Consider the following 12069-nt stretch of genomic DNA (forward strand, 5'->3'; position numbering starts at 1 on the left):
AGAAAAGTATTGGGGGCAGCTAGGTGGTGCAGTGGATAAAGCACCGGCCCTGGATTCAGGAGGACCTGAGTTCAAATCCAGCCTCAGACACTTGACACTTACTAGCTGTGTGACCCTGGGCAAGTCACTTAACCCCCATTGCCCCCCCCAAAAAAACCCCACAACAACAACATAAAAACAACAACAACAAAAAAAGTATCGACCACATGTTTCCCTGACTTCCCCATTAGCCACAGGCTTACGGGCCTAAATAATTATCTACCCAGCATTCTGAGCCAAGATGGTGGGCAGAGAGAGAGAGAGAGAGAGAGAGAGAGAGAGAGAGAGAAAGAGAGAGAGAGAGAGAAAGAGAGGAGAGAAAGAGGAGAGGGTACATGGGGAGCAAAAGAGACTGACCCTAGTGTGTCTGGGAGTTTTCTTAGATAGAGGCCAGTCACCATACATTGATCTAAGCTAATTGGTTATAGCATCATTTAGCTCCATTGATTGGCATGAATTGAGGGGTGGTCTTAGAGAGGACAAATTCCAAAGTTTAGGTGCTTCTTCCCCTAGCTAAACAAAAGAATCAATCTGTATTTTTTTTGTTCACCTGAGGGCTCATCCCAGGCCAGTTTCTGGGGTTCAAGGGAAGAGAGCAGTTAAAACTAATGTCTGGGTTTCTCTTAGAAATCCATTTTTTTTTTTCTGGGGCAATGAGGGTTAAGTGACTTGCCCAGGGTCACACAGCTAGTAAGTGTCAAGTGTCTGAGGTCAGGTTTGAGCTCAGGTCCTCTGGAATCCAGGGCTGGTGCTTTATCCACTGTGTCACCTAGCTGCCCCAGAAATCCGTTATTAATAATTATTTTCTCACAGGGGGAAAGCATTTATTAAGCACTTAGTGTATGTAAAGTTCTGTGCTAAGTACTCAGCACACAAATTGAAAAGTAAGACAATTCCTGTTTTCAGGGACCGTATGTTCTAATGGCGGACATAACACATACGGAAAGTTTCAGTGACGAGTTAATTGGAAAGGCCCCATAATCCTTGGGGTGCAGAAGGAAAGGTTTTGTCTTTAATGTTACTTCTTCTTTTAAAAACATTTTTATTTAAAGTTTTGAGTTCCAAATTCTATCCCTCCTTCCCTCCCCTCCTCCCTCCCTGAGGCTGTAAGCAGATATAGGTTACATGTGTGCGATTATGGAAAACATTATCATTATTAGTCATTTAATGTTAATTCTACTGATAAGATCGTATCTTATGTGTCTAATGTTGAACCATTTGACAGTTTCAAGTTCTTTGGCATCAAGAACTTCCATTTCTGTGTCTTCAGTAGCTTCATCTATAGCACCTGCAGGAGTGGTGGCCAGGCTACATCTCCATAGTGTTTGCTTCCCAGGATCTTGGCTGTGGACAATGGGTTGGAAATGCTGCTCTTCCAAAGTCTCTTTGGTTTGGGGACTTGGACTCTCTCCATCAGGGTTGGAAGAGTAATGGTGGTCAAGATGGTGGTGGTGATTTGACTTGCCTGGTGCATGCTGCTTCCTGCTGCCTCCAGGATAACTTTTTGGTACCCTTGAGGAGAGAAGATAATTTTCTCTTTTATATTTGTGCTACCTAACACATGCTAATGTGTTGGGTGAGCACAGCTGCCTCTTGGAAGCCCTACTTCCCCATAAAACTCAGTTTAAGGGGGCAGCTAGGTGGCACAGTGAATAAAGCACTGGCCCTGGATTTAGGAGGACCTGACTTCAAATCTGCACTCAGACACTTGATACACACTAGCTGTGTGACCCTAGAAAAGTCTTAATCCTCATTAAAAAAAAAAAACAAAAAACAAACTCAGCTTAAGTGCCATTTCCTTAAAGATGCTTTCCCTTACTTCTCATCTTCCCAGAAATCACTTTGCATTTATTTGTATTTATATCTCCTGTGAGGGCCAAAATTTGATATAGAGCGTTATTAGGGTGACTCACCTTAATATTGGGGTCCCAGAAATATGAGGGACTCTTTTAGGTTTAATCTCCCCTTTGAACTTTCCTTTTTATATATTCCTCCCAGGCTAATAAGAAAAGGAGCCTCTGAGCTTTAGTTCATAAAGGATCAGGTTTTATTACTTGGGAATTAATTAAACCACGAAGGTGAAACCAATTAAAGAAATAAGGAAGTAGAAATACAGATAGTCTTAACTCTAAGCTTAGACTATGCAATCCCAGAGCGTTCCCAATTAAGCTAGTTAAAAGGAATTTAGGATTTTCTGTGACTCACCGACCCCAGGGTCAGTATGCAGTTTTCCAGCTCCACGCTGAGACCCAGACCACTAACATGATACCGCCACACCGAGTGCCACCAGACTGCTTGCCAGGCCCAAAGAGCACAAACTTTTTGAACACACCCCACCTCCCAGAAGTTCTCTCCCTTCTGGTTGAGTTCAGTTTTTCCTCCCCCAAAAGGGGAGGTCTGGCATTTTCCTCCCGCAAAAGGGGAGGTCGTTCAAAAGCTGCTCAGTAGCATGCGCAATCTCAGGGTGGGCCAGGTGTGGTTCCTCCTAAATGATTCAGCTAAAACTTTCAATATTAATCTTTGCCACAAATAATTTTTACCATATTCCCCCCTTTGTTTTATTGAAAAACTTGAATGGATTTGCTCAATGAAATAGCTAAAAATAACAGAATATAATATCCTATGCTAACTAACAATATATTAATATCAATATGGAAAAGGGAGAGAGAAAATTTTTTTCCAGAGGGGTGGTCCCTCATGAACGTGACACTTTGACATTGATCTTGTAGAGGGTGGGCCTCTGCAGAGAGTACATGTTACAGATGGTGTATATAATAACAGAAGGAGAAAACAAAACCAACAAAACAAAACTGTTCATATAAAGTCTCTGAGTTCTCTTGTCTTCTTGGAGTGGTAAGATGTCATCAGGAGAAAACTGGACTCTGGTCTTGAAAGCTGGATTCTCTTCTTTAACTGTTTGAACTGCTGGATTTTTACAAAACCTTAGCATAGTGTTGTCAATGATCAAATTAATATATTCCATTACACTCCTATAATTCTTTTTTTTTTTTTTTGCAGGGCAATGGGGGTTAAGTGACTTGCCCAGGGCCACATAGCTAGTAAGTGTCAAGTGTCTGAGGCCGGATTTGAACTCAGGTCCTCCTGAATCCAGGGCTGGTGCTCTATCCACTGCGCCACCTAGCTGCCTCCACTCCTATAATTCTTTATTTCAATTCTTTGTATTTCAATGATAGAATATTGAACATACTATATTCCCTCCAGTAGAAGGGAAGTTTCAAGAAGGGAGAGACTGTCTCACTTTTGCCATTGTATCCCCAGTATGTAGCATCATGCTTGGCACACATTTAATGTGTTAATTTAATTAAATTAAAGACATTTAATGCATGTTTATTGATGGATAGGCAGAGTAGGTATTATCACTATTTTACAGAAATACATTTGAATTGTGGATCATGGAGGTTAAGTGACTTACCTAAGATCACGTAGCTTGTCAGTAACAAAGCCAGTACTAGAATTCAACTCCCATTTTTTTTTATCATAGTACAACACAATAGTTAATGTATGACTCCAATATTACAGAGATCTATAATTTTGTCAATGTTGGTACTTCCTCTACTGAGGTATGTTTGTCATCCTGGAACTTCTCTCAGTGCCTGAGGCCTCCTCACCCTGGAACATACATCATCCCCAGGCGGCCTTCTCATGTTGCAACATACACCATGCCAGCCCCCTTTTCTCACTGGTCAGTTCCTTCTGGCCAACCTTCATTCCAGGCTCCACTTCTGACCTTTTGGAATCCATGTGCCTATAAGGGTACCCTTCTTCCACCCTGTTTTTCTGATCCTTTTCTTGTGTTGTCTTCCCATGTTAGAGTGTGAAGTTCTTGAGGGCAGAAGTTGTCTTTCTTTTTGCTTGTATTTGTATTCTTGGCACTTAACACAGAGTATATAGCACATAGTAAGAGCTTAACAAATTATTCTTGCTTTGCTTGACAGGATCTCAATCTCTCTGTAATTTAATAGATGTTCTTCAAAAGTTGTTGGGCTAAACATTTCAGCCCTTGCAGCCAACCTGATGTTTAGCTTTTATGGACTTTGGTAGGTTGGTCTTTGAAGAAGGTGCCCTATAAGAGTAGTCTATCACTGAGTTATTTTTCTTTTTTTTAAAAAAATAGTATTTTATTTTATTTTTCCAGTTACATGTAAAGATATTTTTCAACATTCATTTTTGTAAGATTTTGAGTTCCAAATTTTTCTCCCTCCACTCTCCCCAAGACAGCAAGCAAGCTGATATTGGTTATACAGTGCAATCATGTTAAATATATTTCTGCACTAGTCACATTGTGAAGGAAGAACCTTAACCCAAGGGGAAAACCAAGAGAAAGAAAAAAACAAACAAAAAGCACCTAACAAAAGATGTGAAAATAGTATGCTTTGGTCTGCATTTAGACCCCATAGTTCTCCTGGATATGGAGAGCATTTTCCATCATGAGTCTTTTGGCATTGTCTTGGATCATTGTATTGCTGAGAAGAGCTAATTCTATCACAGTTGATCATCATACAGTGTTGTTGTTACTGTGTAAAATTTTCTCCTAGTTCTGCTCACTTCACTCAGCATCAGTTCATGTAAGTCTTTCCAGGTTTTTCTGAAACCTGCCTGCTCATCATTTCTTATAATACAATAGTATTCCATTGCATTCATATACTGCAACTTGGTTAGCCATTCCCCAATTGATGGGCATCGCTTTGAATTCCAATTCTTAGCCACCACAAAAAGAGCTGCTATAAATATTTTTGTACATGTGCATCTTTTCCCTGTTTTTATGATCTCTTTGGGATATAGACGTAATAGTGGTATTATTAGGTCAAAGGCTATGCAAAGTTTTATAGCCCTTTGGGAATAATTCCAAATTTGAGCCATCTTTCAATATCCCAAGCAACTGAGTGTAAGCTAGTGATTCTGTGACACCTCCATCTCAGAGGAATAACCCAGGAGTCCCCTTTGCTTCCCCAGAGACCCATGGCCTTCCCACTTCCAGCTGTCACCATGAACAAGAAGAAGATGTTCCTGGGAATGCTTGCACCCCTTGCTTACATGCTGGGTGGAGGAGGCGCTGATTTTACATCCCAGTTGGATATTGGGTCTGCTTGGGATGCCAGTGACCCAGTGGATGATTAACATGCTCCATTAGGCAAGAGGATGGAAGGGGACCAGATGAAGAAAAACCAGGCGGCAGACGATGATGATGAAGATCTGAATGAAACAAACTATGATGAATTTAATTGTTATGCTCGAGGTCTTTTCTCAAGTGGTCCTTATGAAAAAGATGATGAGAAAGCAGATGCTATTTATGTAGCATTGGACAAAAGGATAGATGAAAGAAGAAAAGAAAGGAACATAAGGAGAAAGAAGAAATTGAGAAATACTATATGGAATGTCCATACATACTCAGATCTGAAAAGAAAGTTGGCAGAAATTATGGAAGAAGACTGGCTAAATATTCCTGAAGTTGATGATGCTAGAAACAAACACCATTGGAATCCACAATACAATAAATTTACCCCTATTCCTGATAGTTTCTTTGCTAAACATTTACAGACTGGAGAGAACCACACTTCAGAAGATCTCTGATGAACCCAATTTGGAGGTCTTAATACACCCTACCCAGGAGGATTAAATATTTCATATCTGGGTTCAGTGACACCTGGGTTAATGACACCTAGAACAGGTGAACTGGACATGAGGAAGATTGGCCAAGTCAGGAACACCTTGATGGATATGTGATTGGGTCAGGTGTATGATTCGGTGAGTCAGCAGACTGTGTGGGATCCCAAGGATTATCTCACAGATTTTAATTCCATCATTCCCACACCTGAATAAAATATCAATGATATTTTTAAAAGCCTGTTTATTTTTAAAGTCTGTGAGAGAGATAAATCCTCATCATCCTCCAGCATAGATTGCTTCAGCCCACCTGGAAGAGGTCATTGGAAAATTGTAAGTAGCTCAAATCTCATTATGAAAGGAACAGAAACATGTCTCAAGAGTGAGGATGTATGGCTAGAAGCAACCCATCTCCAGCCTGGTGATATGGCCAAGGTCATGGTTGCTCAAGATCTCTGTCACCTCCCATAGTCTGTCCAGATTTATATCAGAGCAGCAGAGCTAGAAACAGACTTCTGAGCAAAGAAGTGTGTTCTTAGGAAAACTCTTGAACATGGCCTAAACTCTGTTCACTTGTGCAAGGCAACTGTGGAGTTGGAAGATGCAGAAGATGCTAGAATAATGCTAAGCTGAGCTGTACAATGCTACCCCACTAGTGTGGAGTTTTGACTTTCTTTGGTGAGGATGGATGCCTATGAGAATACCAGTGAGATCTTAAACAAAGCACATGAGATTCCCACAGATCTGCAAACCAGATTACTACAGTGAAACTAGAGGAAGCCAATGGAAATACGCAGGTGGTGGAGAAAATCATCGACTGAGCCCTCATTTGCACCCACAAATGTGCTCCAAAAATGGACTAGTGTAAAGGTGGGGATCATGTGTAAAAGGGAGCCTTGGGTGCTGTACAGTCTTAGAGTTGCCTGAGGGTTTTAGAAATTAAGTGAATTGCTTGCAGTCACATGGATAGCATTAGAGGCAGAATTTGAACCTGAGTTTTCCCTTGCCATTGAACCATAATATTGTGGGAAATAATGATTAATAATCGGTATCTTGGGGATTACCCAGTGATTCTCCCCTTCTTTTGTAGTCTTTTCCTCCCTCCCCTCCCCCACTCTAAATTCCAATTCTCCTTGAAAGTAAGTTTCATCTGGGTTAAAGAGTCTTGGGTGGAGACAGATCCATTTATCTGGATGGATGAAAGGCTTTACTGATGAGATTTGGTCTCTCTGTATCACACTTAGGTAGAAACTACTGTGCTCAGATCAGTTTGGGTGGGGGTGTACATTCTTTCTCTGATGTCATTCTTAGGAAGGTTTAAATGCCCTAAGTCATGTGTCCCCAGACTTCATTTTAATATAACCCACCTCCAAATCATGCCAACCAATTAGATTTGATTGCTATGTGATGGACCTCCTACAGTTAGAAGGGTATATAAACTCCACCCCATTATGGGTCTTTGGTCTGAGAGATGACCAATGACCATCCTTTTATTAACAGACTGCTGGCCTATTGATAAAATGATTAAATTATCCAGAAACTGTCTCTCATATTTTTTATCATCATAATATCTTACTGTCTCTTTATTTCTCTCCAACTCCTTCTTTCACATGGTGAGTACCTGGTTCTGTACCTCTCTAATACATTTATTAGGTAATGTTATATATTATAGCTAGCATTTGTCTTTTACCTCCCTTGCTACAGAAATGCTTAAAAAATATTTTTGGGTGAATGAATGAATGACATATCTATGTATCTTTCTGCCTGTCTTTAAAACAAGCACTTATGACTTAATTGTGTCTATATTTATTTATTGGCATATGCTCACATAGAAACGTGTAATACAAATGATAGGAAACACACACATAAGTGCTCTTCAGTGGAACAAAGATAAAAATATATACATGTTATTAGAATAATACTCATTCTATAACAGGATACAAAAAAATTAATACCATTTTAGCTTGTCCTATTTACAGTGCTTTCAAATGAGTATATTTACAGTTATGTGAAATCCTTTCATGAGAAGTTCTATTCAGAACAGAAACTCCCCCATCACCAATCCACTCTGAACATGAGTCATGCATGGATCATCTCCATGGTCGCTCCTTCACTCATAATTGGAGAGGAGATTTCAGAACCTATGCAGCATTCTGTTTTCTTTGTTGTTTGTTGTTATTGTCATTAATTATCCTCCCTGATTTCTAAAGCTCTAATTTCACAAATCCCCCTAAAAGGTAAATGTCAATTCAAACACTGAAAATTTCCTTTTTCCAAAGGCACGTATTTGTATTTAGAATAGTTAACTAGAGGGCAGGGTCTGTGTTTGTTCTTGTCTTTGTATGCCTAGGACCTAGAACATACCTGACATATAATAAATGCTTGTTGAACTGAATTGCAGTTGTAAACTAAAGAAATCAAAAAGCTTTGATCACAAGGGCATTTATATGAGAAAAATTGGTATATTTTCCTAAGTGGAAAAATAGCTATGGTCTATAATCTCCTCCTTGAGTAGTTGAATAAAAGACAAGCTTCTTGAGAGCAGAGACTGCCTTTGTATCTCTATTTCCTAGCCAATTGCCTGGCACATTGCAGATACTTAATAATGCTTATTAAGTGACTGATTACTCCTTTGCTACCCGTCCATCACTTCAGTGAGTTTAGATATGGACTTTCCATTTAGAAACCATAAATAAAAACCAATATTTTCTAAAACTTCCAAAATAACAGATTAGTATTTTAGCATGTATTTTGGTGGCATGCATGAAATGTGTTATAATAACCAACAAGGGGTAAAAGCACCACCACGTTTCCTTGCATTATCTTCTAAGCTGTAACTGAACTGGGCCACTGAGGCAAGTGAGAATGCTCTGTTTACCTCCCCTCCCTGCATTTCCTTCTGAAGAGATGAGAGCTAGACTAAACAGTAGACTGGTGTCTGCTGCTGTTCTAGTGTTTTTTGGCAAAGCAACTATAAACTTCGTGTGTCCAGCTGCTACCTGAGACCTTTTTCTTGTGTGGAAAAAGTGGAAGGGTCTTGAAGGAAGAGGATACATCCATTATTTTTGGTGTTCTAGCACTTCCTGTCACTTGCTAGCTGAGATGTCAATCTGTATCAAGCCAGCCAGCAAAAATATAATTAACCAATTTAAATGGTCACTGGTTGGGCTTGATGCTGGCAGACAGCTCAGTCAGTCGATTGCACTGATTAAAAGAGGCAAAGGGATCATGCTCTATAACTCTTTCGGGGACCCTTAATAGAATATTTTAGCATATAGACTTGAGTGTCATAGAAGTAATCATCTACATCCATTTGGCAGCGTAAATTCCTTTGGTTTCTGAAAGCACAATAGTATTATTATTCTACATAAATTAATGAGAAAGTTTTGAGCATAAAAGTTATTGCATTAATTTAATAGACTATTAATTCAATAAGTAACACCAAAAAGAAATCATTATACCCAATGGAAAAAGCCCCAGGCTTTGAAAATATGAAAAAAAAGTCAAATCTGAAAAAAATGTGACTGTAAATTGCCAAAGGATTAACAACCAATTTTCTTTTAGTCATATTCATGGAGTATTCAAAATAATTTTTATCAATTTAAAGTAAATTGGCCCTGCCAAGTATTTCAAAGGCTAATTCAATCAATGTGTAACTTTCTTGTAAATTTAATGAGATGGTGAAGTTGGGAAGAGAGGTTCATTCATTTTCTTTTCTTCAAAATAACTCTATTCTCAGGAGACAGTGATTTTGAAGTTATTGCCAGACTTCAGCAAGAGTGACAATGCAGGACAGATACTAATCACATCATGTCTCCCTCCTACTCAGCTGTCAGTCTGGAGGCCAAGGAGCCCTGTAACTGGGGGGGACATTAAACAGTAATGGACAGAAACTTGACCTCACTTCTTATAATTAAGTGAAGATTCCTTTAGCTGATGTGACTATTCACCCGGCCATGCTCACAATGTTAGATTTCATAGTGTAGCCAGCACTGAATGTTTCAAGCACATTCCTTTCTATTTGAAGTAACCTTTGGACCATCTGTTGCTTTGGGCTCTCTATTGACTAAAGGCCAGTTAGGCATAGCACTTAATATTTAATACTGTTAATACCTTTTATGTATCTGTTAATTACAACCATCCTATCACACACAGGGGAGAGCAAAACAGCACAGCTGGCTCTGTACTCACTTCCTCTTCTCTGTTAGTGAGTGGAGGGCTTTTAAAGCCCATGACCAATACATTCCTTCATTCTCCAACTCTCCTCCAAATCAAGTATTTACAAATCCATAGCCCTTTGCTCCCTGTCAGAGTATGGGCCTACTGGATTTTTTTTTTTTTGGTGAGGCAATTGGGGTTAAGTGACTTGCCCAGGGTCACACAGCCAGTAAGTGTTAAGTGTCTGAGGCCAGATTTGAACTCAGGTACTCCTGACTCCAGGGCCGGTGCTCTATCCACTGTGCCATCTAGCTGCCCCTAGGGCCTACTGGATTTTGAACTGAAAGGGAACATAGAGGTCGTGTGTTCCAACCTTCTCATTCTACAGATGAGGGAACAGGCCTAGATAGACATAGTGACCAGCTGGGGCATGTTACCTGCTATCTTAGATGAGCTGAAATCAAAGGCATCTATCTTATTGGCCAGAAAGCAACAAGCAAATGAAGGATAGATTTTTTTTTTTATCAAGAATAGAGAGCAGTAAATTGCTGCATGGTTAGTTTAAAAGATTCTACTATAGTAGAAGATATTAGTTCACAGATCCTGCAAGTTGATGGTGCCGTCTGGGTTTGAAATTAGATGGATTGGTTTTGATTTGGTCTTTCCATTACAAAGGGCTTTCTGCTAACTTTTTCTTTGCTTTCAGGTAGAAGGTGCGGTTCTCCTCACAGTAAGTCACTTTGTTGAGTGGCAGCTTGTAGATCGAGTGATTTTTTGTTGTTACTAAGAGGAAGATGAGTGTGGCCAAGCAGAAGGGCCAGGTACACGATGGCAAACCAAACTGGAAAAGAGGGAACAGGAAACAGAGGTAGTTTGAGTCCTCCTGGAATGCTGAGGTAGGATCAGAGTCTGAGAGCTCAGGGACCATCCTGTCTAACCCCCTCACATTACCTGTAAATAAATTGAGGTTAAATAACCTCAGGGAGGTCAAATGACTTGCCTAAGATCACATGGATAGTAAGCATTAGTGGTGGGATTTGAACCCAGGTCCTCTGACTCCAGCATTAGAGCTTTAGCATACATTCCACTTGGTCCATCCCTTCTCCCAGCCCCGTTCCCTCCCCCACCATACTCAAGAAACTCCAGTAATTCCCTATTGTCTCTAGGATAAAATATAAACTCATATATTTAGCATTTAAAAACCCTTCACAATCTAGTACTTTTTAGACTTATTCTACATTAATACCCTTCAAGAATTGTACTTTTCAGCCAACCTGGTCTTCTTGCAATTCTCCATACACAATATTCTGTCTCCCAGACCTCTTCTGGGCTAATAGGGGATCTTGGCTGACACACATACTTGGAAATCATTCTCTCTTTAATGCCCCCCCATAATCCTGAAATGCCATCAGAACTGAACTCAAGCGCCAACTCCTACAGGTTTTGTTATTGCTGAGTTGATTAGTTGTATCTAACTCTTCGTGACCTCGTTTGGGGTTTTCTTGGCACAGCTACTGCAGTGGTTTGCCATTTCCTTCTCCAGCTCCCTTTACAGATGAGGAAATTGAGGCAAACAGGGTTAAATGACTTGGGCAGGGTCACACAGGTTTGAACTCCAGCCCTCCTGATTCCAGGGTTGGTGCTCTATCCACTGTGCCACCTAGCTGCCCCTAAACTCCTACAGGAGGCCTTTCCTAATCTCTATTTGTTAGGACCCTTCTCTTCTTCTCTGGGAAAATATTACTTTGTATTAACTTTCCATCTATTCTGTATCCGAGAAGCAACATGGCTGGTCTTGGAGTCAGGAAGACATGGGTTGAAGTACTACCTCCCACCCAAATTGTGTGTGATACCCTGGGCAAGTCACTTAACTTCTCAATGCCCCTGACAGCTCTCCAAGATTCTAAGTTGCAGAGGAGGTGGCAATCTATATTCCTAGTGAGGGACTCCTTATGCCAATGAAATAACAACTCTTCTAAAAATGTATTTATCTGTCATAACTAGACCCCTTTGCTATCTTTCCGGTCTTTTCATGCCTTAGTCCCCTCTATAAGTGCTGTGTCCTGTGTTCCTCGAACAAGACCCTTCATCTCCTGTCTGTGCATCTTCATTGGCTGTCCTTCATGCCTGGAATTCTCTGTCTCCTCAGCTCTGCCTCCTAGATTCCCTGGTTCCCTCCAAGCTTTGGCTAAAGTCCCACTTTCTATAAGAACGCTGTCCCATTTCTCCTTAATTTGAATGCCTTCC

The 12069-nt window shown here is 40.3% G+C and overlaps 1 protein-coding gene and 1 pseudogene across 6 annotated transcripts in view; one reads left to right on the forward strand and one right to left on the reverse strand.

Moving 5' to 3' along the window:
* Nucleotides 1–5046: 5046 nt before the first annotated feature.
* Nucleotides 5047–6527, forward strand: LOC122748727 (annotated as a pseudogene).
* Nucleotides 6528–7469: 942 nt separating this feature from the next.
* Nucleotides 7470–12069, reverse strand: part of SLC14A1 (solute carrier family 14 member 1 (Kidd blood group)) — a 112842-nt gene continuing 108242 nt past the window's right edge. For all 6 annotated transcript variants that reach the window (XM_043978890.1, XM_043978891.1, XM_043978888.1 and 3 more), the window contains one exon: nucleotides 7470–10663. In XM_043978890.1, the coding sequence (XP_043834825.1) occupies nucleotides 10490–10663 (174 nt within the window). In that variant the 3' untranslated portion in view covers nucleotides 7470–10489. The remainder of the gene's footprint in view (nucleotides 10664–12069) is intronic.

The sequence above is a fragment of the Dromiciops gliroides genome, chromosome 1 (assembly GCF_019393635.1).
Source record: "Dromiciops gliroides isolate mDroGli1 chromosome 1, mDroGli1.pri, whole genome shotgun sequence".
NCBI classification, from domain to species: Eukaryota; Metazoa; Chordata; class Mammalia; order Microbiotheria; family Microbiotheriidae; genus Dromiciops; species Dromiciops gliroides.